General features: G+C 46.8%; 1 protein-coding gene across 2 annotated transcripts in view; it reads left to right on the top strand.

Moving 5' to 3' along the window:
• Positions 1-216: 216 nt before the first annotated feature.
• ST3GAL5 (ST3 beta-galactoside alpha-2,3-sialyltransferase 5) overlaps positions 217-26,683 on the top strand; it is a 53,029-nt gene continuing 26,562 nt past the window's right edge. Inside the window, exon 1 of one of the 2 annotated variants that reach the window (XM_038007202.2) lies at positions 217-428. In XM_038007202.2, coding sequence (XP_037863130.1) covers positions 347-428 — 82 coding nt within the window. In that variant the 5' untranslated portion in view covers positions 217-346. The remainder of the gene's footprint in view (positions 429-26,683) is intronic. The other variant, XM_007969996.3, reaches the window with a different exon arrangement.

Raw genomic sequence — 26,683 nt, 5'->3', positions numbered from 1 at the left:
ACTGTTTATCATTTCCTCTCCAGAACCAAGAGGGGCTCGCCCCCGCCCGGCCCCCGCCCGGCCCCCGCCCCGGGTGCGTCCCTGCAGGCGGCGCCCTACTCCGACAGTGCCCACTGCACCGCAGGGCGGACGGGCAGCGCGCCCGGGGGCGGGGCCTCTGCGGAGGCATCGTGCTCTCCGATTGGCCTTTCGCGTCCTCGTGACGCCAGACCCCGCCCACGCGCCCCTCCTCCGCATCTGCGCGGGGGAGCGGCGGCCCACGGCTGAATGGGCGCGAGCGCGGTGCCGGGGGCGGGTGGGGGCGCTGGGTCCCGGGCTGGCTGCCGGCCGGCGCCCCCTCACTAGTATGCGGAGGAAGGCGGCGGGCTGGGCGGAGCGGCGTCCCCTGCAGCCGCGGACAGAGGCAGCGGCGGCACCTGCCGGCCGAGGTACGTGGCGCAGCCCCCTCCTCGGCGTCGCGGGGGCCCGGGGGCTGGGGGCTGCGGCGGCGACCTGTCTCTGCCCGGCCCGGCTAGGCGCGGCGTTTCCGCCTCGAACCCCGCGGGCAGCGTCCAGGGCACGGCACCCTCAGGCGAGCCCAGCCGGGGCGCAGGCGAAGGGTCGTGGTCCCAGGCCGTGTGGACCGGGCAGGGGCGCCCGGGCAGGTGTGGAGGCGGTGGAGGGTGGGGCAGACCGCCGGTTGTCGGGTCCCGCCGCAGTGGCCCTTTCCCTGCCGCTTTCTGCTGCAGCTTGGGATTTAATTCATTGCTGGAAGCTTCGGAGCTAGCAGAGCCGAGTTAACTCGTTTTCCTGGGATGGGCTTAGGGGACCCCTTGCAGGGTTACTAGCAGCTCCTGAAACCGCTCTCTGCATCTATCGGGGAGGCGTGATGTGGGGCCGCTAGTAGAAATTCGCCGGTGACCTTCCCTGCACCCTGTCTGCAGCCAGCCTTGCAGAGAAGACAGGTTTTGGCGACCTTTTGATTTCTTCTGAATTGTAAGCCGTGGCTTGACGCGGGTGTGCATTCATTGTACGCCTTGCGTGTGTAAGTAACACAGGGTTTTCCGAGAGCATCCCCGAGGAACCCTGCCCCTACCCGACACCAGCTTGGTGACCTTGGCAGACACTGATCCCGCTGTGGGGCTCCAGCTCTTGGTCTCTCCTGAGAAGCTTACCCTTATGGCCGAGGTCCGTTCCAGGCCCCGGGTTTTTCTAATGACAAAAAAATACGTTTACGAGGATAGAGGGTCCTGCAGAATCACTAGCTGACTCGGAAGACGAATTTTATATCTTCATGTCTTAAGTCATGCATGCGGCCTTTGCTTAATTAGGCATCGTTCATTTGAAGGGGAAAATGGTTTTATGTGCTGCGCTTCATCTGGCACCGGTGGTTGCCTGCTCCTCGTGCCAGAGCCGTGCTGGGTGTCACAGAGAGGAAGGAGACTCGTCTCCTGCCCTCTGGTGTTTAGCTGCCCTCCCCCAGGCTTATGGCTGCTAATCCTTTTCAATGGAAGGATACAGCTGCTGAAACTGTGGAAGAGGAATCCATTTCTGCTGCATGAAGGGGCACAGACTTGAATACAGTCAGGACAGGTTGTGATTTCACTTGTGTAATCCTGAGAGCTTGACAGCTTTGAGGAGTATCCAACATTGGTAGTCACAGAGCCTGGAAGCACCTGAATTCCAGCTGTCACTTTGAGAAGGAGAGATTCATACGAACTGCGAGAGCATATAACCAGCATGTCTTGAGTCTTTTACCCGTGTGCCTGTTATATGGGTGCTGCTGTTTTTGTAAGACGAAATGACCCTTGGATATTCTTGATTATGATCAGCGTTTCTTCGTCTAGGCAAGAAAAGAAATAGGTGAGATAGGAAGACATGAAGGGGCTCATGGAAGAGAGAGGGCTGGCAGGCATAAATTCTGAGAGCTCACATTTATGACTGTTTAGACGGTTCTTATAATTTTGGCATAAATTGTAAATTGTTGCATGTTACCAAAATAGATTGGTGATGAATGTTAAGGATATATCCATGGCAGAATAAGAACACACTCTTTGTTCTTTGGTTTGCCTCCTCTGGTTCTTCTCTGCTTGCCTTGTGGGACTGTTTGCAGCGGTGAGGGGAATTTATCTAGCAGGTCGACTCTCAGGAGGCAGTGAATGAAAAGAGGTTAGTGAGTCCTCTGTGGGAGTCCATTCCAGGTCCTGGAGGGCTGAAGTGGGTGTCTTGGAGCCAGCAGTTTCTGGGAGAAGGGATAAGGCTCTCACCTTCCACACTCCCCTGGCTCCTGAGGAGCAATTTAATCCGCACTGCCTGTGGACACGATGGAGGACTGAGATCACTCCCAAAGGGCGTGCTCCGTGGTTTTAGTCTGCTGGGAAGCTCTGGCAGAAGTAAAACAACTGAGAATATACACACGTTCATGATGCTCCGAGCTTCCTAACTGCTGAGGAAGGAAAAGCAAGGGCTGGATCAGTGTGGGTGGCATAAGTTAGCAGAGGCATCCAAACTGGGGTGAATCACAGGCCTGGTGTGGGAGGAAACCATAAATATGTTGGTGACACGCAGGCTCGCCCAGGAGACAGCCAGCTTAAGCACATGTGCAAAGGAGAAGCAAGTGAAATGCGTAAGGGAGCAGGAGAAAAGTCAGCTTTGAGGCTTCAAGGACACTACCAGGCTTGTCTTACCTGGACACCAGACAGACAAAGGCTTCTTTTTTTTTTTCTTTTTTTAAAGTGTAGCATAGATACTAGGAAAGTAGACATACCATAAGTGTCCTGCTCAATGAATTTTCCAGCCTGAACATGCCCATGCACTCAACACTTAGATCAACAAACAGAACTGGCCGGGACCCTGGGAGCTCCCCTTGTGTTGTACTCCAGTCATGGCCTCCCCCAGGATCAGCCTTGAACTCCTGGACTCAAGCAATCCTCCTGCCTTAGCCTCCTCAGTAGCTGAGACTACAGGCGCACACCACCAGACCCAGCTAATTTATTTTATTTTATTTTTGTAGTGACGGCTCCCACCATGTTGTCCAGGCTGGTCCCCAACTCCTGGCCTCAAACTGTTCTCCCACATTGGCCTCCCAAAGCGCTGAGGTTACAGGCGTGAGCAACTGTGCCCGGCTAGTGATTGTCTTCTTTCCTTAAGCATTGAGTTTCTGAGAGTCACTCATGGTGCTGCCCATGGTTGAAGCATGTTTACTCATTGGTGATAGGGGCCATCGGGTGAATATACCACATAGTCACGCATTGTCAGTGACATTTGGGCAGTTTCAGCATTTGTTTGTTACAGAAAGTGCCACTGTGACCACTCTAGAGTCTGGCTTTGGTACATATGTGTATGCATTTCTGATAGGTCTATACCTAGGCGTGGTATTGCTGTTTTAGGAGCCCTGGGCACACCTATTTCATTCCAGTTTTGAAATGACCACATTGATAGTTCCTGTTAGCTGATGAGGGCGACAGTTCTAAGGAGACTGGGGCAGGAATCAGCAGTCCTTCTAGCAGTCAGGATCAGTTTCTACCTGGCTGTGTATGGTGTCAGTAAGTGTCGTCACCTATAGGCCGCAGTCTCCCAGTGGGTCAGGCAGCAGGGCAAGCTGAGCTGTGGGGAACCGTTAGCTCCTAAAGAACCTCGACCTAAGGGAAGTGTTTCTCCGATGAAACTGCCTGGCTTGGTCTCAACTCCCACCCTTCTTGCTGCAAACAAACCCCCGCTCTTTGAGCTCTCATAATACTGTACTTCCTATACTTTATGTCTACTTCTCTGGCCTGCTTTCTCTGCATTTCTGCTCAAAATTATCTGTGACCTAGAGGAAAAGCCCATTTCTTATTTGGGTTTTTGAGGCCATGTAAGACATTTTTGTTGTCCTGTTATTACAGCATGGAACAATATTCAGAATTAAGTTATTGGATGGTTCACCAAGTCCTGTACCCATGAATTCTTTCCTTTTTTCCTTCAATTTTTATCCTCTGGAATTATAACAGTTAAATATCATGTGATAGGATAGGATCAGTTTGATAACAGATTAGAAAGGTCTGCTTTGGTGGAATAGTACTTCTGTCTTTTGACCGTTAGGGCTGTGTTTAAGACCGTTTCTTTTTCATGATTCAGGGCTTATGTGTATTGAGTTCTGAGCAGGGGCAGTTTTTCTGTTACACGTATCGTTTCTTCCTCAGCCTTCCTCTCTCCTTAGCCTCTGCATTTTTATCCTCTTCTGCCCTGTTCTTCACCCCCTTTTTGCTTTTCATAAATATCTTATTCTCATCTGTAATCTATACTCTAGCAGAAGAGAGTAGGACAAGTATGGCCTCTGATACTCTCCTCTCTTTGCTTGTCACTTTCTGCAGTCTAGTTGTTGTCACCCAGGACTTGGGAACTGATGTGGGCTTCTTGCTCATCCTTCCTCTAGATCACTACTGTCCAGTGGAAATATAACCTGAGCCGCACATCTAATTTTATATTTTCTAGTAACTACATTTTAAAAATTGAAAAGAAACAGGTGGATCAAAGTTTCAATTTCCCAAAAAGTTTCCATTTCTAAACCCTTATGCACCTAATAACACAGCTGCACACTATGTAAATTATTAATGAGCTGCTTTATACTCTGCTTTTCACAGTAAGTTCACTCCCTGCCCCCACAAGTGAACCCACATGCTACAAAACATAGATATGACAAAAAGAAATAAATGCTTTCCTACTCACTTTATTCTCATCTATTGTAGACATGTTACATATACTAACTAATGTAATTTTCACCACAACCCTAAGTGTTTGGTGCCATTGTCATCCCCATTTTATAAAGGAGGGTATTGAGGAAGAGAGGTTAAGAAGCCATAGGGGGCAGAGCTGGGTTCAGACTCAGGCAGTCTGGCCTGGAGGTGGTAAATGAGGCTGTTGTATCCATGTCTTTGTGGTCTGTAGTGCATTCCCAGCCTGCCCCATGGAACAGCTCCTGGTGAAGTTGGCCAGGGTGATCTCAGGGGCCTGAGAGATGGCTCCATCCTGTCAGGTGAGTGCGCTCCTGGGCAATGCCATCGTCGCTTGCTTTCAGCTCCATAGCAGCCTCCTAACTGGTCCTGCTTCGTGAGAGGACTTTCCCATCTCCAGTCGAGCCTCGAGAGAGGTCTCCAAAATCCAGTTCCACTTTAAACCACCCCACCACCGGTTGCTCCCTTTTATGCTTAGAGTAAAATTGTGGCCCCCTGTGGCATGGACTGCTTGCTTTTCTAGCGTCTCAGGGTGCTGTGCCCTCCTGGGTAGACCCTTTAGGCACACTGCACTTGGCATTCTTTAGGCATGCTGCACTTGACATTCTGCCATCCATCCCCACTGTCCCTGCTCCCGAGGCACCTGCCTCTCCCATCCCACTCCAGTTCCTTTTCAGACCTGGGCAGAAACATTCTTTCCTCTGGGAGCCCTTTCCTAAGACACACATCGTATTAGTCCGTTTTCACACTGCTGATAAAGACATAACCCAGACTGGGCAATTTACTAAAGAAAGAGGTTTAATTGGACTTAAGGATCCATGTGGCTGGGGAAGGTCTCACAATCATGACAGAGGGCAAAAGGCACTTCTTGCATGGTGGAGGCAAAAGAGAAGGAGGAAGAAGCAAAAGTGGAAATCTCTGATAAACCCATCAGATCTCATGGGACTTATTAACTATTGTGAGACTAACACGGGAAAGAACGGCCCCCGTGATTTAATTACTTCCCCCTGGGTCCCTCCCACAACACGTGAGAATTCTGGGAGATACAATTCAAGTTGGGATTTGGGTAGAGACAGAGCCAAACCATATCGTTCCTCTCCCGGCCCCTCCAAATCTCATGTCCTCACATTTCAAAACCAATCATGCCTTCCCAACACTCCCCCAAAGTCTTAGCTCCTTTCAGCGTTAACCCAAAAGTCCACAGTCCAAAGTCTCATCGGAGACAAGCCAAGTCCCTTCTGCCTATGAGCCTGTAAAATCAAAAGCAAGTTAGTTCCTAGATACAATAGGGGTACAGGCATTGGGACAGCTATTCCAAATGGGGGAAATTGGCCAAAACAAAGGGGCTGCAAGCCCCATGCAAGTCCGAAATCCAGAGGAGAAGTAAATTTTTTTTTTTTTTTGAGACGAAGTCTCTCTCTGTTGCGCAGGCTGCAGTGCAGTGGCATGCGATCTCAGCTCACTGCAACCTCCACCTCCTGGGTTCAAGTGATTCTCCTGCCTCAACCTCCCAAGTAGCTGGGATTACAGGTGCATGCCACCATATCTGGCTAATTTTTTTTTGTATTTTTAATAGAGATGGGGTTTCACTATGTTGGCCAGGCTGGTCTTGAACTCCTGACCTCAAGTACTCCACCTTGGCCTCCCAGAGTGCTAGCATTACAGGTGTGAGCTACCACACCTGGCCCAAATCTTAAAGTTCCAAAATGATCTCGTTTGACTCCATGTCTCTCATCCAGGTCATGCTGATGCAAGAGTTGAGTTCCCATGGTCTTAGGCAGCTCTGCCTGTGTGGCTTTGCAGGTTACACCCTCCCTCCTGGTCGCTTTCATGGGCTGGTGTTGAGTGCCTGAGACTTTTCCAGGTACATGGTGCAAGCTATCAGTGGATCTACGATTCTGGGATCTGGAGGACAGTGACCCTCTTCTCACAGCTCCACTAGGTAGTGCCCCATTAGGGCTCTGACCCCACATTTTCCTTCTGCACTGCCCTAGCAGAGGTTCTCCTTGAGGGCCCCACCCCTGCAGCAAACTTTTGCCTGGGCATCCAGGCCTTTCCATACATCTGAAATCTAGGCACAGGTTCCCAAACCTCAGTTCTTGACATTTGTGCACCCACAGACTCAACATCTCATGAAAGCTGCCAAGGCTTGGGGTTTCCACCCTCTGAAGCCACAGCCCAAGCTGTATGTTGGCCCCTTTCAGCCACGGCTGGAGTGGCTGGGACACAGGGCACCAAGTCCCTAGGCTGCACATAGCATGGGGACTCTGGGCCTGGCCCATGAAACCACTTTTTCCTCCTGGGCCTCCAGGCCTGTGATGGGAGGGGCTGCTGTGAATGTCTCTGATGTCGCCTGGAGACATTTTCCCCATGGTCTTGGGGATTAACATTAGGCTTCTTGCTGCTTATGCAAATTTTTGCAGCTGGCTTGAATTTCTCCCCAGAAAATGGGGTTTCCTTTTCTGTCGCATAGTCAGGCTGCAAATTTTCTGAACTTTTATGCTCTGTTCCCCTTTTAAAACTGAATGCCTTTAACAGTACCCAAGTCACCTCTTGACTGCTTTGCTGCTTAGAAATTCTTCCACCAGATACCCTAAATCATCTCTCTCAAGTTCAAAGTTCCACACATTTCTACAGAAGGGGCAAAATGCTGCCAGTCTCTTTGCTAAAACATAACAAGAGTCACCTTTGCTCCAGTTCCCAAGAAGTTCCTTATCTCCATCTGAGACCACCACAGCCTGGATTTTTATTGTCCATGCTACTGTCAGCATTTTGGGCAAAGTCATTCAACAAGTCTCTAGGAAATTCCAAACTTTCCCACATTTTCCTGTCTTTTCTGAGACCTTCAAACTGTTCCAATTTCTGCCTGTTACCCAGTTTTAAACCTGCTTCCAGATTTTTGGGTATCTTTTCAGCAATGCCCCTTCTACTGGTACCAATTTACTGTATTACTCCATTTTCATGCTGCTGATAAAGACATACCTGAGACTGGGCAATTTATAAAAGAAAGAGGTTTAATTGGACTTACAGTTCCACATGTCTGGGGAAGGTCTCACAATCATGGTAGAGGGCAAAAGGCACTTCTTACATGGCGGCAGCAAGAGAGAATGAGGAAGCAGCAAAAGCAGAAACCCCTGATAAACGCATCAGATCTTGTGAGACTTTTTCAATATCATGAGAATAGCACGGGAAAGACCAGCCCCCGTGATTCGATTACCTCCCCTGGGTCCCTCCCACAACACGTGGGAATTCTGTGAGATACAATTCCAGTTGAGATTTGGGTGGGGACCCAGCCAAACCATATCACACATACATCCCAAATCTGAAACATCATCTGACACTCTGCCCCCATGTCCAACATAGATAAGTTAAAATAGACCTACTTGTCTGCTTTTTAAAATGAAATTATGAGAGTATTTTGTTTCTTGTGGGGTTTTTTTTTTTTTTTTTTTTTTTGAGACATTCTTGCTCTGTCACCCAGGCTGGAGTGCAGTGGCACCATCTCGGCTCACTGCAACCTCAGCCTCCCAGGATCAACTGGTTCTCCTGTCTCAGCCTCCCGAGTAGCTGCGACTCTACAGGTGTACGCCACCACGCCCAGCTAATTTTTGTATTTTTAGTAGAGATGGGTTTTGCCATGTTGGTCAGGCTGATCTTGAACTCCTGACCTAAGGTGATCCACGCGCCTCAGCCTCCCAAAGTGCTGGGATTACAGGCATGAGCCACCATGCCCGGCCTGTGAGAGCTTTTTGAAGTAGGGACAGTGTGTGTGTTTCTTGTTGCTGTCTCCCCAGGCACATACTCCTATTTGATCAAAAATGGGTTGTATAATTAAAAACTGTTATGTCTGTTGGGGAGCCTGCCCAAAAGCTTGTTTCCCAGAATTTCAGAGCCAACAGTAAAAGGGATGTTATTGGGGCATAAAAGGAAATTATATGTTTTAGTTAGACCTGAATATATGTTGTTGGTTTTAGAAATGGAAATGTAACTTGTTCTGAGTTTTAAGCAGCCCAAACAAAATCTCCTTTTGTCTCCTATACAATACATTCTCCCTCTCCTTCCAACCCTAAATTGCCAGGTCCTGCCAAACTCCAGGTTATCACTGTCTCAGTCACTGTCCCTCCAGTTCCTTTTCTAGGGTCATTATTGTTTTCTGATTTGGAGCTTTCTATGACTCCTTTGGTTCTTCTGTTCCTATGAGACATACAGAATTACTGAATACCATGGGTTATTGGAAAAAACTGCCTAGCAAATTCCCCACCTTCCCTTCCCATCCACCTGGACAGGGTGTTCCCTGAATATTTCTAAGGTCCTATTTGGTGATATCACTTTTATGCTCCAAAACCTTAAGAACTTTCACCCTTACTCTTTCTGGGGCAGTGGGCTCTTCATTGTTTTAGAATTTGCTCACAAACTTTCCCATCATCTGATACCCTGTGTTCTCCATTCTGCTCAAGTTTAGTAAAAGCCCCACATGTTGGAGCCTTTGGGTACTGGATCCCAGAATTGCTTTTTGTTAACGATTAGTTCTGCTGACTTTCACTTTCTCCTATTAAGTATTATTTATTCAGCCCAACTACTTGTATTTCCTTTGGGTTAAGAGGGAAGTGTTCCATTAAACATTTGGCTTCTAGATTTTGCTTTATTTGAGGCATTCATGGAATTGCCGCAGAGTTGTTCTCTCGTAGCAGATTCTGCGTGTTTAATATGCTGTCACACAGGCCCACCACAGGAGAGCTATTATGTAAAAGCTTGGTGGGACCCCTAGGGGAGGGGCAGTTTTGGGGCAGTTTCTTCAGTTTACCCCTAGGGTCATGTCTTGCTCCCTCTGGCCTCTTTCTCTTTGAGGGACACCCCTACCTTTGCCATTCAATCATCTTGAGAAACAGTAACGTTTGAAGCCTTCTTGCATACCTTCTCCCCTGCACCTCCCCCTCTTTAGCCTCCTGAATTTGTTACACAGGATGGATCTTGGCTGGCCTAGTGCTATAATAATAGCCCCTCCTGGCTTGGTCACCAAGTCCTGTGGCACCTTCCTCCTCCACATCTCTTGGTTGGCCACCTTCCGGCCTTTCTAGCTGTGGCTCAGCTCCTCCGTCACCCCTCACCACACTGATCTCAGTGGCCTTTTGACCACCCTGTCCCTTGGCCTCTTTCATTCCAATATGAGCTCACCACTCTCCTACTTAAGAACCACTTAGGACCATCTCCTTTGTGTAACATAAGAGGGCCTGGTTCCTTCCTAGCTGCATCTTCTGCCCACTCCTCCCCAGGCCCCAGCATACACCTCTCTCTGTGTGTCTTGGCATTACCTTCTGTCTGGAATGCCTCCTCCTCTCTCTCTTCTGTCTCCAGAGTCTTAGTCATTCTTCAAGGACCCATTCATACATAACCTCCTCAGGGAAGCCTCCCTTATTCCTCTGATGGAGCCTGTGGTTTCCTGCCCAGGATGCGCAAGGTCTACTGTAGCTCCTCTATCACAGCATTAGTTGGTATTTTAAGTATTTGGGCATTTTCAGTTTTCCTAGCTGGATTATTCATTTAAAGAGGAAAGTGGCTGTGTCTTATTTATTTTTATATTCCCAGTGCCTGGTGTATGGAAGAAGCTTATGAAATTTTTATTTAAAGGATTGTTAGGTAAACAAAGGAAATTAGACAACCATACAGGCCAGCTCTTCTCAACTGAGGTTCTACAGGAGACTTTTGCCCCAATACTGTCAGGCAACCATTGTATGTTATGAATTAACTTCTCTCCTTGCTTCTGGAATGATTCTAGTTATAGATCATTCCTAGGAGAATTGAGAAAAATCTATCCTTTTTTGTAGGACTTCATTCCCGAGTGGAATGCACTTTGAATGAGGCTGGTGTAGATAGCATGATCCCCGTCATGGTAATATATCTATGCAGAGAGCAGAAGCTGACAGAATACAGACCAGAATGTTAACAGTGGGTATCCCTGGGTTGTAAGATAACAGTGATTCTTAAATGTTCTGTTCTTACATTATTTTCTGAAATTTCTATTTGTGTGCTAACAGGGTTTTAAAAATATTTCTTGAATAAGGCAAATCAGAGTTTCTAAACCTGTTCATCAGTTGAGAGTAGAGTTCTTGTTTTTAAATGTAGCACCCTACATTGTGCCACAGTAATCCGGGAATCACCAAGCTGAGCCACACAGCGTTGCCCTTGGAAAATCAGGCATTGGTGTGAGGATGGCTCCAGCTGTTAGCTCTCTGGACCTGGGTATCTCTTCTTGCTGCCACTGGACACTTTGTGAATTGAAGGGCTAAGTTTCTAGCAGACATGGAAGCACCAATAGAGAAATTACCTTACTCCCAACTCATATATACTGTATTCTCAAAAGCAAATCTAGAGGTTATTTCTTTTTTTTTTTTTTTTAATAGCTAAGAGTGAACATAAACGGGGGAATTAAGTCTGGTATGAGTCTTATATGTTAATTTTTGTTCATCACCTACTGTTTTATCCAGCCCTAGTTTCATTCCTGAGGTTTGAATTTGTTTGACTTCACACAGTCATGTCCTTCTCCTGCAGGAATCTACCAGTCGATACTGAAACAAGTAGATTTGACGACAAACAGGATATTTACTTAGTCTCTAAGTTTCTCCCATCAAGTCACTATTAATTATGAAGGGAAAATAGTTAACTCGACAGTGGAAAAACCTAGCGTCTACCACCTTAACCCTTAATCGAATCAACATCACATGCCTCCTGAGAAGTGCTTTGAGAAGGGCACAGGATCACTTCTGTGATATTCCAGCCAAAAATGCATAAATTGAATCTAATCATGAAGAAACATTAGACAAACTCTAGTTGAGGGACTACAAAATAATTGACCTGTACTTTTCAAAAATGCCAAGGTCGTGAAAGAAAAAGGAATTGTTTCAGATTAAAGAAGGCTAAAGGAACATGACAGTGAATGCCAAACGATCCTAGACTGGACCCTGTAACAGAAAATAACATATATACTTGCCGTTTTTGTTCTAAGGCCGTCTTTGGGGCTAGTGGAGAAATTTATATAAGGTCTTTAGGTAACAGTACTGAATCAGTGTTAATTTCCTAATTATCATTATGCTGTGGTTGTTTAAAGGGGATGTCTTTGTTTTTAGGAAATACTGAAATATTTAGGGGTAGGTGTCATCATATCTTCAACTTTCAAATGGTCCAATAAATATGCACACAGTATACTAATGGAATGGCAGCACAAATGTGATAAAATGGTAACAACTGGGAAGTCTGGTTAAAGGGCAGATGGAAATTCTTTGTACTATTTTTGCAACTTTAAGTTTGAAATTATTTCCAGATAAAGTTTAAAAACTGCAGCCTCACAGGTTGTGGGTGCTGTGGCCAATCTAGCATTGGAAGCTACTGTGGGGCTTCTCAGTGTCTGCCCTTTCCATGGTCATTACAGAAGTCATGCCCACAACACTGAGCTTTCTTGCAGAATTTGTTTTGTCTCCTCTGGTACCATCAGAAAACAGGGTGGAGGGCCGGACGCGGTGGCTCACACCTCCCAGCACTTTCAGAGGCTGAGGTGGGCAGATCACTTGAGGTCAGGAGTTCAAGACCAGCCTGGCCAACAAGGTGAAACCCCATCTCTACTAAAAATACAAAAATTAGTTGGGTGTGGTGGCGCACGCCTGTGATCCCAACTACTCAGGAGCCTGAGGCGGGAGAATCACTTGAAACCTGGAAGTTCAAGACCAGCCTGGCCAACAAGGTGAAACCCCATTTCTACTAAAAATACAAAAATGAGTTGGGTGTGGTGGCACGCGCCTGTAATCCCAGCTACTCAGGAGGCTGAGGCGGGAGAATAGCTTGAAACCTGGGAGGCGGAGGTTGCGTTGAGATCGTGCCACCTGGCTCCAGCCTGAGCAACAGAGTGAGACTCCATCTCAAAAAAAAAAGAGAGAGAGAGAAAGAAAAGAAAACAGGGTGGAGGAACACTAACAATGTGGCTTTGCTGGACCAGAAGGTTCCTTCTAGCCCCCAACCACCCATTGTCACTGCTATTTTAGGGGACTGCAGTCCTTGTAGCTGTCAGGCATCTGGTCAACCAGCTCTGACTCATACATTTACCTGGTTTAGACTACCCCTACAGCTGCCCCTGAAAGAGGCTTTCCAGGCAGAATATAAGTTTTAAAATATATTTAAACACATGTGAGGGTGTTTATGCACAGAGATCAGTGCACTTCACCAAGGTGCTTTGGTGGAGCCCTTGGAGGGTGTGTTTTATCCAAATCCTCAGCATTTGCCAGTTAAAGATGGGTCTCTCCGCCACCTTGACAGAACTCAGGTTATATGTTTTGGCAGAAATCGTGAATTTACTATGAATGATGAAGAGGGTCCTTCCTCAGCCCCACTTTTAAAATCCAGTTTAGGGCAACCTTCTACACTTCTGGCTGGAACCTCTCCTGTGGGGAGGGGAGCGGGCGGCAGAGGAGGATCTCTGAGGTGCTGCCTGTAATCATTTTGTGGGTAGGTCTGCTTGTAAGAATTTGTAAAGAGGAGTTCCTCCGAAACTCCCCAGCCCCGGGAAGCACAAGGAAGAACAATGCTGGGCTTCTCTTCCTGTTCCTGGCTTTTCTTTGGAGTTCTCCCTTCCCAGAATTTTCTGTCTCTCAACCTCCACTCTGTTTTCTCCGCCCCAGTGTTCCCCCACTGTCTTTCATTTTTATGTCTTAAATCCATCTTCTCCCACTTATTCCAGCTTTCTGGTTTTCTCCCCTAGATGGCTGTAACATATTACATCCATTGAGTAAGCTAAGCTTCATGTTTCTTGTTCTTCCTTTCAAATGTAGATGCGTGAGAATCATAACATTTTACTGGGGGAAGGGGCCATAGAAATCTTGTCACCCAACCCAGCTTTTTACAGATCACCAAACATCCTCAAAGAGATTGAGTGATTTGGCTGTTATCAAATAGCCAAACAGTTGAGTATTTCATCTCTTTGCTCTTCTCTTAAAAACAAAAACAAACAAACAAAGAAGGCAAGTGTGGTAACTCACACCTGAAAATTCCAGCACTTTGGGAGGCTGAGGTGGGAGGATTGCTTGGGGCCAAGGGTTTGAGACCAGCCTGGGCAATAAAGCGAGACTCTATCTCTACAAAAAAATTAAAAATGTAGCTGAGTGTGATGGTACACACCTATCATCCTAGCTACGGGAGGCTGAGGCAGGAGGATCACTTGGGCCTAGGAGTTCGAGGTTACAGTGAGCTATGATCATGCCACTGCACTCCAGCCTGGGTGGCAGAGTGAAACCTTCTCTCAAAAACAACAAAAAGAGAGAGAGAGAAAAAAAAGAAAAGATCCATTTGCCATTTTCTTCCGTGGTGGGGGGGAGGGGGAGACAGTCATTTTATACTGTTCCCCTAGCCTTCCCTCAACAAACACATACAGTGGGTCTTGTTTGAAAAAGGATCTCAATCCCTGTTTTCCATGTGCCTGGTGCCATCTGGACATTTAATAAACACCCAATGATTATGATACTTGGACACCTAATAGGTCTGGTCTTCACAGTGGTCTCTTGTTAGGACCATGGTGAATTTGGGTTAACTTTGTGTGGGGAGATCTAGTTGCAGGCCACTGATCATTCATTCTTCTGCTCATTCATTCTGCAGGTACTTGTTAAATGCCTTTTATATGCTAGGTACTTTTTAGGTTCCTGGATTACAACAGTGAACAAAATGGACAGTCCCTACACTGGGAGTCTTATATTTTAATAGGGAGAGCAGAGAAGAGGCAAATATGTGTCAGTGGCAATGAATGCTATGAAGGAAAGCAGGAAAGTGAGGGGGTGGAAGTGGTGTTTTACAGAGGGTGGTCAAGGAAGGCAGCTTTTGAATGAAAACCAGAACGGAGATGGTAGCGGGGGAGCCAACCAGAGGGGCAGCAGAGGAAGGGCAAGTCGAGCACGAGGCGCCCTTGGTTGACATGGAGTGAGGAGGAGAGTGTGAGAGAGGTGGAAGTGGAACTGGGCTCTGAGAGTAACCACCCTTCTGACATCTTTACCACTTCAGTAAAGTCTTGGCGAAATCCCATCATGTGTGCCGGGCACATTACAGTTTTAGAGAATGTTCATATAGTCCAAGGGCTCAGATTTAATTGCCTTAACACTTTTACATTTATAAAAAGCAGGTAATGATGTGTTCTCAACACTAGAAGAATAGTAGATTTGAAGTAGATTAAAAAGCATGAGAATCATTGTGAAGTGCTTGCATCTTGGTTGATGGTCAAAATTAGTACAGTGTTGATTGTGCATTCACACAGCAACATTTTAATTTTTTTCATTGCAAAAGGTAGGTCCTTGTAAGTCTGCTCAGTTTGTGGGAGAATCTGAAAATATGTAGGCTAAAAATCTGTTGTTAATTACACGTGCTTTCCTCCAGCTGTGAGAAACTTGCTGGTGGGCACGATTTCTCAAAGTGCTGCACCCACATAACACTGGGGAACTTGGTTAACATGCGCAGTCAGCGTCCTCACCTGGAGCTACTACCAGGTGGGGCATTCTGGGGATGAAGTGTGGGAATCTGCATGCTTTGCAGCCTCTTCCAGTGTTGTGGGGTTTTTTTGTTTTTATTTTTGTTTTTTTTTTTTTTCTCTTGAGACGGACTCGTTCTGTCGCCCAGGCTGGAGGAGTGCAGTGGCACGATCTCGGCTCACTGCAACCTCTGCCTCTCGAGGTTCAAGCAATTCTCCTGCCTCAGCCTCCCAAGTAGCTGGGATTGCAGGTGCCCAGGCCGGCTAATTTTTGTACTTTTAGTAGAGATGGGGTTTCACCATGTTGGCCAGGCTGGTCTCAAACACCTGACCTCAGGTGATCCACCTGCCTCACCCTCCCAAAGTGCTGGGATTACAGACATGAGTCACTGCGCCTGGCCCTTTTCCAGTGGTTCTTGTACATGGGGAGGTTGGAGAATTCCTGGTAGAGATAGTGGTGAGGGTGTTTATAGTTTAAACTGAACAAATACTAGGAGCTAGTGGGAAATGGTTGGGTGCGGTCTCAGCACCAGCACTTTCTCAGTGGTTTTGATTTCATGGGTGATATTTCACACTCCTAAGAGACAAATGAGACACTGCCCACTCAGTTGAAATCGGAAAGTACCGTACAGTGGGGGTATTTTTCCTTTTGGTGGCAGGAGTGGCGTGAGATGGTTATAAAGAGGCCCTGCTGCGGTGTGTCAATCCAGGAGTGGGTGCTTTCCTCCTACGTCCGTGTACAACTGTGCACAGCTGTGCACTCTGCATGGGCCAGCTGCTCTGCCTGGGTCAGTGTGTGGATTCAGGCCCATGTGTGTCTGTTGGCTTAGGCACCATTATACAGGTGAGGACACAAACATGTTTCCTGATGAGTCAAGAATTTTTGAGATTGTGCAATCCAAACAAACCTAGAAAAAGATTAGATATTAAAACTTGTATTATCCATGTTTATACCACAGGCAATATTGCATTGTCTCATTACCCTCATTGACTTTAATAATAAGGCCATGTGGAAATTTTAAGGTATACAATGACTTGATCCCAATGGTTAAAATCAGGGGTGATTTTGCCCTCCCCCGGGGATACTTGGCAATGTCTGGAGACATGTCTGGCTGACAAAACTGGAGGGGAAGAGAAAGAGGACCAGAGATACTACTAGCATCTAGTGGGCAGAGGCCAGAGCTGCTTCTGAACATCCTGCAATGCACAGGACAGCCCCTAGCACAAACAATTACCTGGTGCCGATGTCATTAGTGCTGAGGTTGAGAAACCCCACAAAAAGATCAATTGAATACCATATATCTGCATTATGATAGATTAGGATTCTAAGTGAGTTTTGATGTAAAAAAGAGTTCCACTGCTAAAACTAGTTTGAAATTAGCAACCTAGATTTTACAAGGATGACAAGCTTCTTGGGAGGACAAGGGAGGACAGGTTGACTTCTGGAATCATAAGAGAGAAGTAACGTGTCAACAAGAGCTCAATAAGCCACAGAGAAGGCCCGGGGCTGGGGTGCTCTTGAGCATTTCCAACTAGAGCGTTGCCCCCTGCCCCACCCCAAGTTGCTGCTCCCTCTTGGGTAGGGGTAGAGGAGAGTTAGGTTTAGAATATGCTTGCACTCCCTGGATCCTCGTCTCTGGGCCCCAGCCCTGTGGCTGTTGTGGCTGTTGTCATTATACCCATGGGTGGCGTCAGTGAGCCCACCTTGGGAACACGCTCTCTGACCTCACTGTGTGGGTGCTGCCTGTCAGACATGCTTCGGAAGGTCCCTTTTCCATAAAGCTCTCTCCACACTGCTGTAGTTACAGTCTCGTTATTTCTCAGGACCTTGGGTTTCTGGAGAGCTGGGACTTGGTTTCATCTTGTCTCTATGTCCTCACATAGAGGGCTCTACAGTATGTTGGAGGAATCAGTGAAACTTCTAGAAATTACACTTTTTTGTGGATACAATGGGGGTACCTGTGTTACTTATAATTAGGTTAAAGTGATTTTAAATGCATTTTATTTAGGAACTAGTGTGTTGCTTTCTTAAATAATGGTCATTTCAGAGTCTGAAACTAGACTTGAAATCGGCACATGAGAATTCCACATTTTATTTAACGCTTCCTTTCTTTCTCCTCTACTCCTTCACGGTCAGTTTTCCCAAAGTCAAGATAGGCCTGCACTTTGTTCTTCCACCTGGGGATCTTACCTGTTTCTAGTAGCCGTTAACTGTCTTCTTTATTCAAATAGCCCCAGGTCCTTTCCTCCAGCTGTGGCAGACCCTACTAGTGCCTTTTAAAGTTGCTCTCTCTCTTCTTTCCTCATGACAGAACCCTAACTTTGGGCAAGCAGCCTGCCCAGCTTATAAAAAGTCCCCAGCCGCTCTGCAGCCGGGGCAGCCATGGGATGGGGTTCTGGGCAAGGAGATGGGAATGGAAGGCCATCAGGGGTCTCGGGAACAGTTTCCCAGATAAACGAATCTAGGAACTGCTCCCTTCCTGCATCTTCCTTTTTTCCTGATGTCAGAGCCACCCCTCTCTTCCTATGTCTCCCTCTCCTCCAGCCTGAATGGGGCAGAGGTTGGCCACGTGCTGATGCTGGAAGAGCAGAAGATGCCAGGAGCTGGGGACTTCCTGACGTTGCAGATCCGCCGCACCAGCCCTGGTCTGCTTGTCCCCAGACTTACTGTTCTGTGAGAAAAATAAACCTCTTCTTGGTTAAAGGCCACAGCAGCCAGGTTTCCATTACTCAAAGCCAAGTGCAACCCCTGACTGATGCTCCAGCTCAGGTCCCTCCTGGGGTGTCAGGCCTGGTTCTCAGCTGTTTGTGGGATTTACCAACCTAACAGCCCACAAGCTTTTGGGACTCTGCAAGGCGAAGCTGAACTTAGTGTCTCCATGGCGTTTTCTCCTCGTGGCCTCTTTCTACAGAGGGCTCCTCTGCCCTCCTTGTGACCTGAGTCATCCTCTCCCTTGACTCTCGCCTCATCTGTTCCATCCCAGGTCCTAGCCATGCTGAGCCTATGGTGCCCAGAGCGCTGTGGTAGTCCCTCAGCAGCCTCCCTCCTCCCTTGTCCCCGCTGCTGCCCCATGATTTTCTCCACATTTCATGTCCCCTTTTTGAATAAAATCCTCCAGGGCCCCTCATCATCCATGATCTTCCTGAGCTTGACCTTGATCTACCTTGATCTTGCTGACCCAACTTACCAGCCTAGAAGCAGAGCCTGGGACAGGGGTTCAGGGACTCCTGATTTGCTGAGGGAGCTCCCAAGATGAAGAGAATAGGGCCAGGCAAAGCTGAGCAAAGCTGTGGTCTCAGCCCAGACCTCGGGAGCTTGAATTGCTCTCACAAGGTGGTCCCACCTCGAGGCAAGGGGACCAGCCTTTAACACGTCAGTCATTTCGTGTCTGGGGATGGAAGGTAGATGTGCAGAGAAGGGGACACCCATGTTCTAGTAGCAGCCAACATTCAGTGGCCACAGCAGGGCCACAACACTGCTCTCGTCCTGCCTGCACCCCCCAGCCCCACCTTGGGGCAGGACTTGCTTGGCCCCTTCATTCTGTCTGCCCACAGCGTACCACGTCTTCCCTCCTCTTGGCCGCCCCCTGTGCCCCCTGCTGTAGTTGTAGCTGCTGCATGTTGTCGCTAGGCGACTTTAACCTGCGTGCATCCCAACGCTGTCTTCTTGGCTGGGGTAAGGCTTCCTGCCTTGTCTTCCGTTCTCCTTTGCCAAGTGGAATTCTTCATCTCAAATACAAAACTCCAGCGGTGACTTGAATGGCTGTTTTCTCCCTTCCCCATGGATGATAGGTCCCTAGTACCAGTCTAGGTGCATGGGAGAGGGCAGTTCATTTGTTCTGCACAGTGGGTGACCTGCTGCAGAAGTTCCAGCTGGCCCCATGCACGTTCCCAAATACCACCTGGACATTTTTTTTTTTTTTTTTTTTTTGAGATGGAGCTTTTCACTCTGTTGCCCAGGTTGCCGTGCAATGGCACAATCTCGGCTCACTGCAACCTCCGCCTCCTGGGTTCAAGCAATTCTTCTGCCTCAGCCTCCCAAGTAGCTGAGATTACAAGCGTGCACCACCATGCCCAGCTAATTTTTGTATTTTTAGTAGAGATGGGGTTTCACTATGTTGGCCAGGCTGATCTCAAACTCCTGACCTCAGGTGATCCACGTGCCTCGCCTCCTGGACATTTTCATGTGGTAATTTATCATCTCAAATTCATCATCTCCACTCAAGGACAAAAATTGACTTCCATTCTTATTTATTTCTCTGATTGGGACCAAGGTTTGTCCCTGTGTGCTTCTGTTCATCACCAGTCTTGCTTTTGTTCTGGCTCAGAGACTTCTGTCGCCATTCCTTCCCCGTCCCCCTCACCAGGGTAGGCCTCAGGCTCCCCTCCTGCCTGGACACCACAGTAGGGAGGGCCCAGGATCCTGCCTTGTTGCCCACCCAGCATGCAGCAGACTAGGCTTCCTAGGCTTCGTTGTCTCCTGCTGTGCTGGGAAGTCCTTCTGCTCTTGGAATCCTCCCACCCCACAGAGTATTCTCTGCTGGCCATATTAGCCTATAAGCTGCACCTGCTCGCCTTCCCGCACAGTCCACTGCAGCCATGTTGGTTTATTCTCTGCTTTCCCAACTTCAGATTTTTGTTTATAACCATCTGTGCCCTGGTGTGACTTTACTATTTTAAAATGCAGCCCCCTCCCGACATTATGAATACCCTCCTGTTGTTGCAGGTCCTCCCCATCCTGACCACTTTGCTGCTGGAAAAGCATGGGTGTGGAGGTGGGTAGATGTGGGCTGGAGTTCTCAGCTCTGTGTCTACCCATGTGTATCCTCTGGCAGGTTAAATGCGGATAGCAATCCAGTGATATAAGTGTTTTTAGGATGTAGTGAGATCATATCCAGGCTTATCCCTCTCAATAATTATCAGTGTGCCTTACTCATGCACCAGTAATTATCTCTATAGTTAATTTGGCAATACATCATGTACTGCTTTATGGCATTTATTATACTCTTATATTAAATGATTAATTCTTCATTTTGAAGAAGTTAAATGTCTTACAAATTGAAAGCCCAAGTTTGCCATTATATTTCTTCATTAGGGCCTTAAGAATTATTGAGGCCGGGCGCGGTGGCTCACGCCTGTAATCCCAGCACTTTGGGAGGCCGAGGCGGGCGAATCACAAGGTCAGGAGATCGAGACCATGGTGAAACCCCGTCTCTACTAAAAAATAGAAAAAAATAAGCCGGGCGCAGTGGCGGGCGCCTGTAGTCCCAGCTACTCGGAAGGCTGAGGCAGGAGAATGGCGTGAACCCGGGAGGCGGAGCTTGCAGTGAGCCGAGATTGCGCCACTGCACTCCAGACTGGGCAACAGAGCGAGACTCCGTCTCAAAAAAAAAAAAAAAGAATTATTGAAAATACAGAAATAAGTTCTAGTGTTTGATAGCACAGTAGGGTACCTATAGTTAACAGTAATGTATTCTGTAATTCAAAGTAACTAGAAGAGAAGATTTGAAATATTCCCATTACAAAGAAATGATAAATGAGCCTCGGCCGCATAGCGAGACTTTGTCTCTACTAAAAATTTAAAGAATTAGCTGGGTATGGTGGTGCACACCTATAGTTCCACCTACTTGGAGGCCTGAGGTGGGAAAATTGCTTGAGCCGGGAGGTCAGGGCTGCAGTGAGCCATGATTGCACCACTGCACTCACCTGGGCAAAAGAGTGAGAGCCTGTCTCTAAAAAAAAAAAAAAAAAAAAAAAAAAGATAAATGGTTGAGGTGATGGATATCCTAATTACCCTGATTTGATCATTGTAAATTGTATGCATGTATCCAGATATCACATGTATTCCATAAACATGTAGGATTCCAGCACTTTGGGCGGCCAAGGTGGGTGGATCACCTGAGGTCAGGAGTTTGAGACCATGGTGAAACCCTGTCTCTACTGAAAATACAAAAATTAGCTGGGCATGGTGGCAGGTGCCTGTAATCCCAGCTACTTGGGAGGTTTAGGCAGGAGAATCACTTGAACCTGGGAGGCAGAGGTTGCATTGAGCCAAGATGGTGCCATTGCACTCCAGCCTGGGCAACAAGAGCCTAACTCCGTCTCAGAAAGAAAAAAAAAAGTGTACAACTATTTATCATTTTAAAAAACACACAAGAATTATTTCTTCATATGGGCTCTTTAAGAACAATCTGTTACATTTTAATATGTGGGTAGAAAAATATAATTTTGAAAGTCAGGCCTTCTCTGCATAAAGGTGGTTGGTGAAACCATGATGCGGAGGCTGTTCCTGGAAACCTGAGTGAGAAGAGGATCAAATTGTTAAGCCCTGGGGATCCTAACTCTTAGGAGATGAAAAAGGAGAAAGAGGAAGTAGCCACAGGACAGAAGAAGACAGGGCAGCCTTGTGATGGTCTGCCAACAAAAGCCTTGGAAGAATGCCTGTAACCGCCATCGCCTCCAAAACCCTCATAAAAGACTGCGTATTTATTCAGTAAACAGATACAGATGCCCTTTATGTAACTCTTCCCCATCCTAGGCACTATGAAGGCAGTGGTGTGCAAAGCAGAGACCCCTGCTTGCATGGAATCTGCATTCTAAGTGGGGGAGACAAGACAAATGTGTAATTCAAAAGTATAAACTTATGAAGAATCACGTGTCTCATGATTAGTGTTATAAAGAAAAAAGAAAGCATGCATACAGGAATATCCATATAAGCAATTTTGGTAAGTAGGGCACATCTGTAGTTTTATTATTCTAACCCAAGCATTCACATTATGTAAGTTAATTGAATTAAGGAGAGGGTCTCGTTTGCTTAACTGAACAGAGGCTGTGTGTGCATGTGTGTACGCACGCATCATTGACTGGGTGACGTTAGTGTGGGAAGGTGTTTGTGACACCCTGTGTCTCTAGCTGAAGCTGTAGTGCCAGAACAGATCAGGTGAGAGTGTGAGCCTTCTGAAGGGAGGGGCCTCCGTCATCCTTTGTCCATCAGGGATTCACTCACCATCTCTTTGGAAGCCCAGTGAGGCTTCCATAGAAAGGGAGCAAGCAGCCCAGTTTCTGCCCCCTGAGGCAAACTGGACTTGCTAAGTGCCGACATCCTTTATTTTGCATCTCCATAAATCTGTTTTTTTCCAGTTCAGCAAACGTGTGGTCCTTTCTTAGTGAAGTTCCTCATGATTTGTTTCTGCTTTTTAAGTCTAAATGCTTAATTTGGGGGATATTTTTGTCCCACACTAGAGAGATGATCAAGGGCTCCTAAAAATATTTTGTTTGGGTGATTTTCAAATGTCTTTTCATAGCTTAAATTTCAGTCATAGCTTAAGGATTTCCTCCCTAAGTGAAGATAGTTTCAATTTTTCAGAAATAGAACTGGTAATGCGTGGAATTCAGGTAGTAAAAAAAGGAGTGCAAAAAGAAATGAGCTCACTCACAATTGCACCACCAGGCCACGCATGGTGACTCACGCCCATAACCCCGACACTTCGGGAGGTGAGGCGAGGGCATCGCCTGAGGCCAGGAGTTTGGGACCAGCGTGGGCAACAGAGAGAGACCCCATCTCTACAAATAAACAACTGGGCACAATGGCACATGTCTATAGTTCCAGCTACTGAGAAGACCAAAGTGGGAGTATTCCTTGAGCCCAGGAGTTTAAGGGTGCAGTGAGTTATGATCACACCACTGCACTGTAGCCTTGGCAACAGAGCAAGGCTCTATCTGTAAAACAACAAAAACAAAACAATTGTACTACCTGTTGATGACAGGTATACTTTCTTCCAGATGCCTCTACACCTATAATTACCTATGGCTACATGAACAATCTTCCCCTGCAGTCTGATCATTTTTTATTGGTTAAAAGTATGATTGCCGGCCAGACAGGTGGATTACCTGGGGTCAGGAGTTTGAGACCAGCCTGGCCAACGTGGTGAAACCTTGTCTCTACTAAAAATACAAAAATTACCCGGGTGTGGTGGTTCATGCTGGTAGTCTCAGCTACGTGGGAGGCTAAGGCAGGAGAATCACTTGAACCCAGGAGGCAGAGGTTGCAGTGAGCCGAGATCACTCCAGCCTGGGCGACAGAGTGAGACTCCATCTCAAAAACAAGCAAACAAAAAAGTATAATTGCCAGCTGGGAATGATGGCTCACACCTGTAATCCCAGCACTTTGGGAGGCCAAGGCTGGTGGGTTGCTTGAGCCCAGGAGTTAGAGACCAGCCTGGGCAACATGGCAAAACCCCGTCTATACAAAAAAAAGAAAAACTAATAATAATACAAAAATTAGCTTGGCATGGGGGTGTGTGCCTGTAGTCCCAGCTACTCAGGAGGCTGAGGTGGGAAGATGGCCTGAGCCCAGGAGGTCGAGGCCGCAGCAAGCTGTGATCACACCACTGTACTCCAGCCAGGGTGACAGAGCAAGACCCCATCTCAAACCAAAAAACAAAAATATGATTGCTATTGAAATTTATGACACAGTTATTCTAGCAATTAACAAAGCATGTCCCTGATTCAATGTTCGTATAATCCAACCTGCAATTGCCGCCTTTTCACCAAACAGAACATCGCAAACAAGAGAAATGAATGAAAACAGTCCAGATGGTGCCAAGGTGATCATGACTTTCAGCTGATAAGCCCTGGCTTCTCCAAGGGATCATGGAAAGGCCACTCCGCTGTTTGTCTGTTGTACCCAGCTTGGCCCTTCTCTTTTGATGCTGAGGGACGTGGAATCCACATGGTCCCTTGCAAATCAGAAGAAGTAATACCTGCTGAGCTGAAGTAGAGGGATTTGATGAAACTTCTTGGGAAGTCAAACTCATACTGTGGAGGCTAAAGCAACCCCATTTTGGATGCTAATCTGCCATGTTGACTTCTGACCCCAGTCCCAGGAAGGCTTCTAAGGTTTCTACATTCACATACTTACTGTAAATCTTGCCCTTAGGTCAAAATAGTCTTGCAGTTATACCATAAGTCCTGCCCTTCAGCAAATTCTTGCATTTTCCTGAGGGTTGGACGTCAATGTCCTCTACATTCCTTCAGTATGGTATAGAAGACCTGGATGTATAAGCCCTCAGTCTGGGGAGTAATAGCATGGGCAACCATTATGCTGTCTTGCCGCCACCCAGGACATGGCCTCTGTTTGTAAGTCCCCATCACGGGTTTCTTTCTGAGAAACTAGATTTGTCAGCCTCTTCCTTGGCCTATGGGGGTGGGTTTGCATATGCCTGCCCACCACAGAGCACATACCTTTAATAGATATATCCCAGGAGATAACTACATGTGTAGATGCATAGATTTTTATAAAACTGCCTTTTTCTTATATTTTTCAGTGTCAATAAATGTAAGTACTGAGTACTTTAAGCTAGTGCTTGTCAAACTTTAATGTGCACAGAAATGTCCTGGGATCTCATTAAAATGCTGAGTCAGCAAGACTGGGGCGGGGCCTGAGACTCTGCATTTCTAACCTGCTTCCAGGTTACACTGATACTGTCGGTCAGAGACCCTGCTGTGTAGCAAGATCTTAAGTACTGGAGAGTATTCATGTAGTTTGTGCTGTAATTTACCAACAAATTTCCTGCTGTTGGACATTTTAGATGTTTCATTTATTATTTTTTTTTTTTGTAGAGGCAGGGTCTCACTAGGTTGCCCAGACTGGTCTCAAACTCCTGGCCTCAAGTGATCCTCCCATCCCAGTCTGCCAAAGTGCCAGGATTACAGGTGTGAACTACCACACCCGGACATTTGGATGTTTCAATAGAGTTTATGCTCTATTCTTGCCATTACAATTTCTGTTAACCTTCAGTTTTAGTTTTACTCTTAACCAGTATTGAGAAAATGCTTTTCTTGGAAGTTTATCTTGTTTGATGTCAGGCCACAGACATGTAATGCACATTTCATTCCATTTGAGATGTTTCTTACGGGGCTGCTGTGTGCCGATCTCTGTCTTAGGTGTTAGGGATACAAAGGTGAACAGAGTTCTGGCTCTGCAGCTCATTCCTCCAGGAGTCTGCAAAAGAAAATTCCGTTCATTTCGGTAAACAGAGACAGGGACGTGCCCAGGGATAGTTGTGATGTTGAAAAATGACCTCAGAGATCAGGAAAGAGATGCTTGAGCTGGGTTTCAGGATGAAAAGTAGTTCACCAGGCAGATTGTTGGGTGGGATTCCAGATTGTGGGCACATCATGTGCAAAGGCACTGAAGCGACAATTTGGCACATCCAGGTTTCTAACAGTACTTCTTTGTGCAGTGTGATAGACAAGTTTGTCACATGGAGTCACAGAATCTGAAATAAGCTGGGAACCAGTAGGCAAAAATGTATTTTTGAAAGATGGCTTTGAGAGGACAAAATTGAGATCAGGGCATTCCAGGTGAGTGATTTCTATTAAAGGCGTGTAGTGAACAGGAGAAATTCAGGAGGTATTATCGGCAGGCCCTGGGGATTGACTAGGATTGAGAATGAAAGTCTGGTTGACCTGCAGGTTTTCATCTTGTGGCTGAACAGGTGGTTCAGATACCAAAGAATGGAAGGAATAGAAGAAAATGCCAGGTTCTGTTTAGGAATGTTGCCTGAGGTGAGGATAGCAAGCAAGTCATTAGGTATACAGGTCTGGGCTTAGGTGAGAGGTCTCTGTTAGAGAGATGGATTTGGTCTTCAGGAAGCCATTGTCACCCCTAGTCTGAAGCTTGTACTTGTCACAAAGTTGCTGGAAGTGCCACGGCATCTGCTGCCTAAAAACCCAAGAACCCAAATGCCCACGACTGCTGCAGGAGTCACATGTAGACACCTTCCCTTGCCTGCTACTACTGCTGTCCAGAGCTTCACCAAGTCAGAGGAAAAGAAAGATTATCTCCCAGTCTTTCACCAGCACATCCTAGGATCACAACTTTATGAGAAGCCAGCTGGTAAGAGAGAATTTGGAAAATATTTACAGGCTTATAGTCTGACGGGCAGAGTAGAACAAGAGCCAGAGCACTGTGTGGCTCAGCAACAGAGCACCTGGAGGCGGAGGCCCCAGAGTCTTTCTCATACTCTTACCACAGTCATCTTTGTTCTCTGGAGGTCCACTTTGGTGTGAAGTGAGTATCATTCCAGTCATCTCAGAAGCTTCCATTTTAAATATGCATAGGCTACAGGTAGCCTGCTGGTTCCCACCACTTGGCTGACCATACATGAAGTAACCACAGAGTTGTGGTGTTTGAAAGCCCTCCAGGATCTCAGTTGTTCTAACTTCTCATTTAATAAATCAGCAGATTCTTCAGCAAAGGTTTATTATTAAGGCCCTCAACACTTACTGAAACTATTTTGATAGAATTATACATAACGATAAAAATTTTTGCTACACAGAATTAGAATTAAGGAGTTAAGGAAGAGATTGTTTATAGTAGCAGAAAAAAAAAAAAAAACCTTGAATTTTTTTCAAAGAAGATGGCAAAACCCTAACGGGAAAAATAAAGTAATTAATGAATGAGATATAACTTCTTCCATCCAACTAAAAACTA

The sequence above is a fragment of the Chlorocebus sabaeus genome, chromosome 14 (genome assembly GCF_047675955.1).
Source record: "Chlorocebus sabaeus isolate Y175 chromosome 14, mChlSab1.0.hap1, whole genome shotgun sequence".
In the NCBI taxonomy this organism is placed as follows: domain Eukaryota; kingdom Metazoa; phylum Chordata; class Mammalia; order Primates; family Cercopithecidae; genus Chlorocebus; species Chlorocebus sabaeus.
This window is presented reverse-complemented; position numbering and strand designations above follow the sequence as displayed.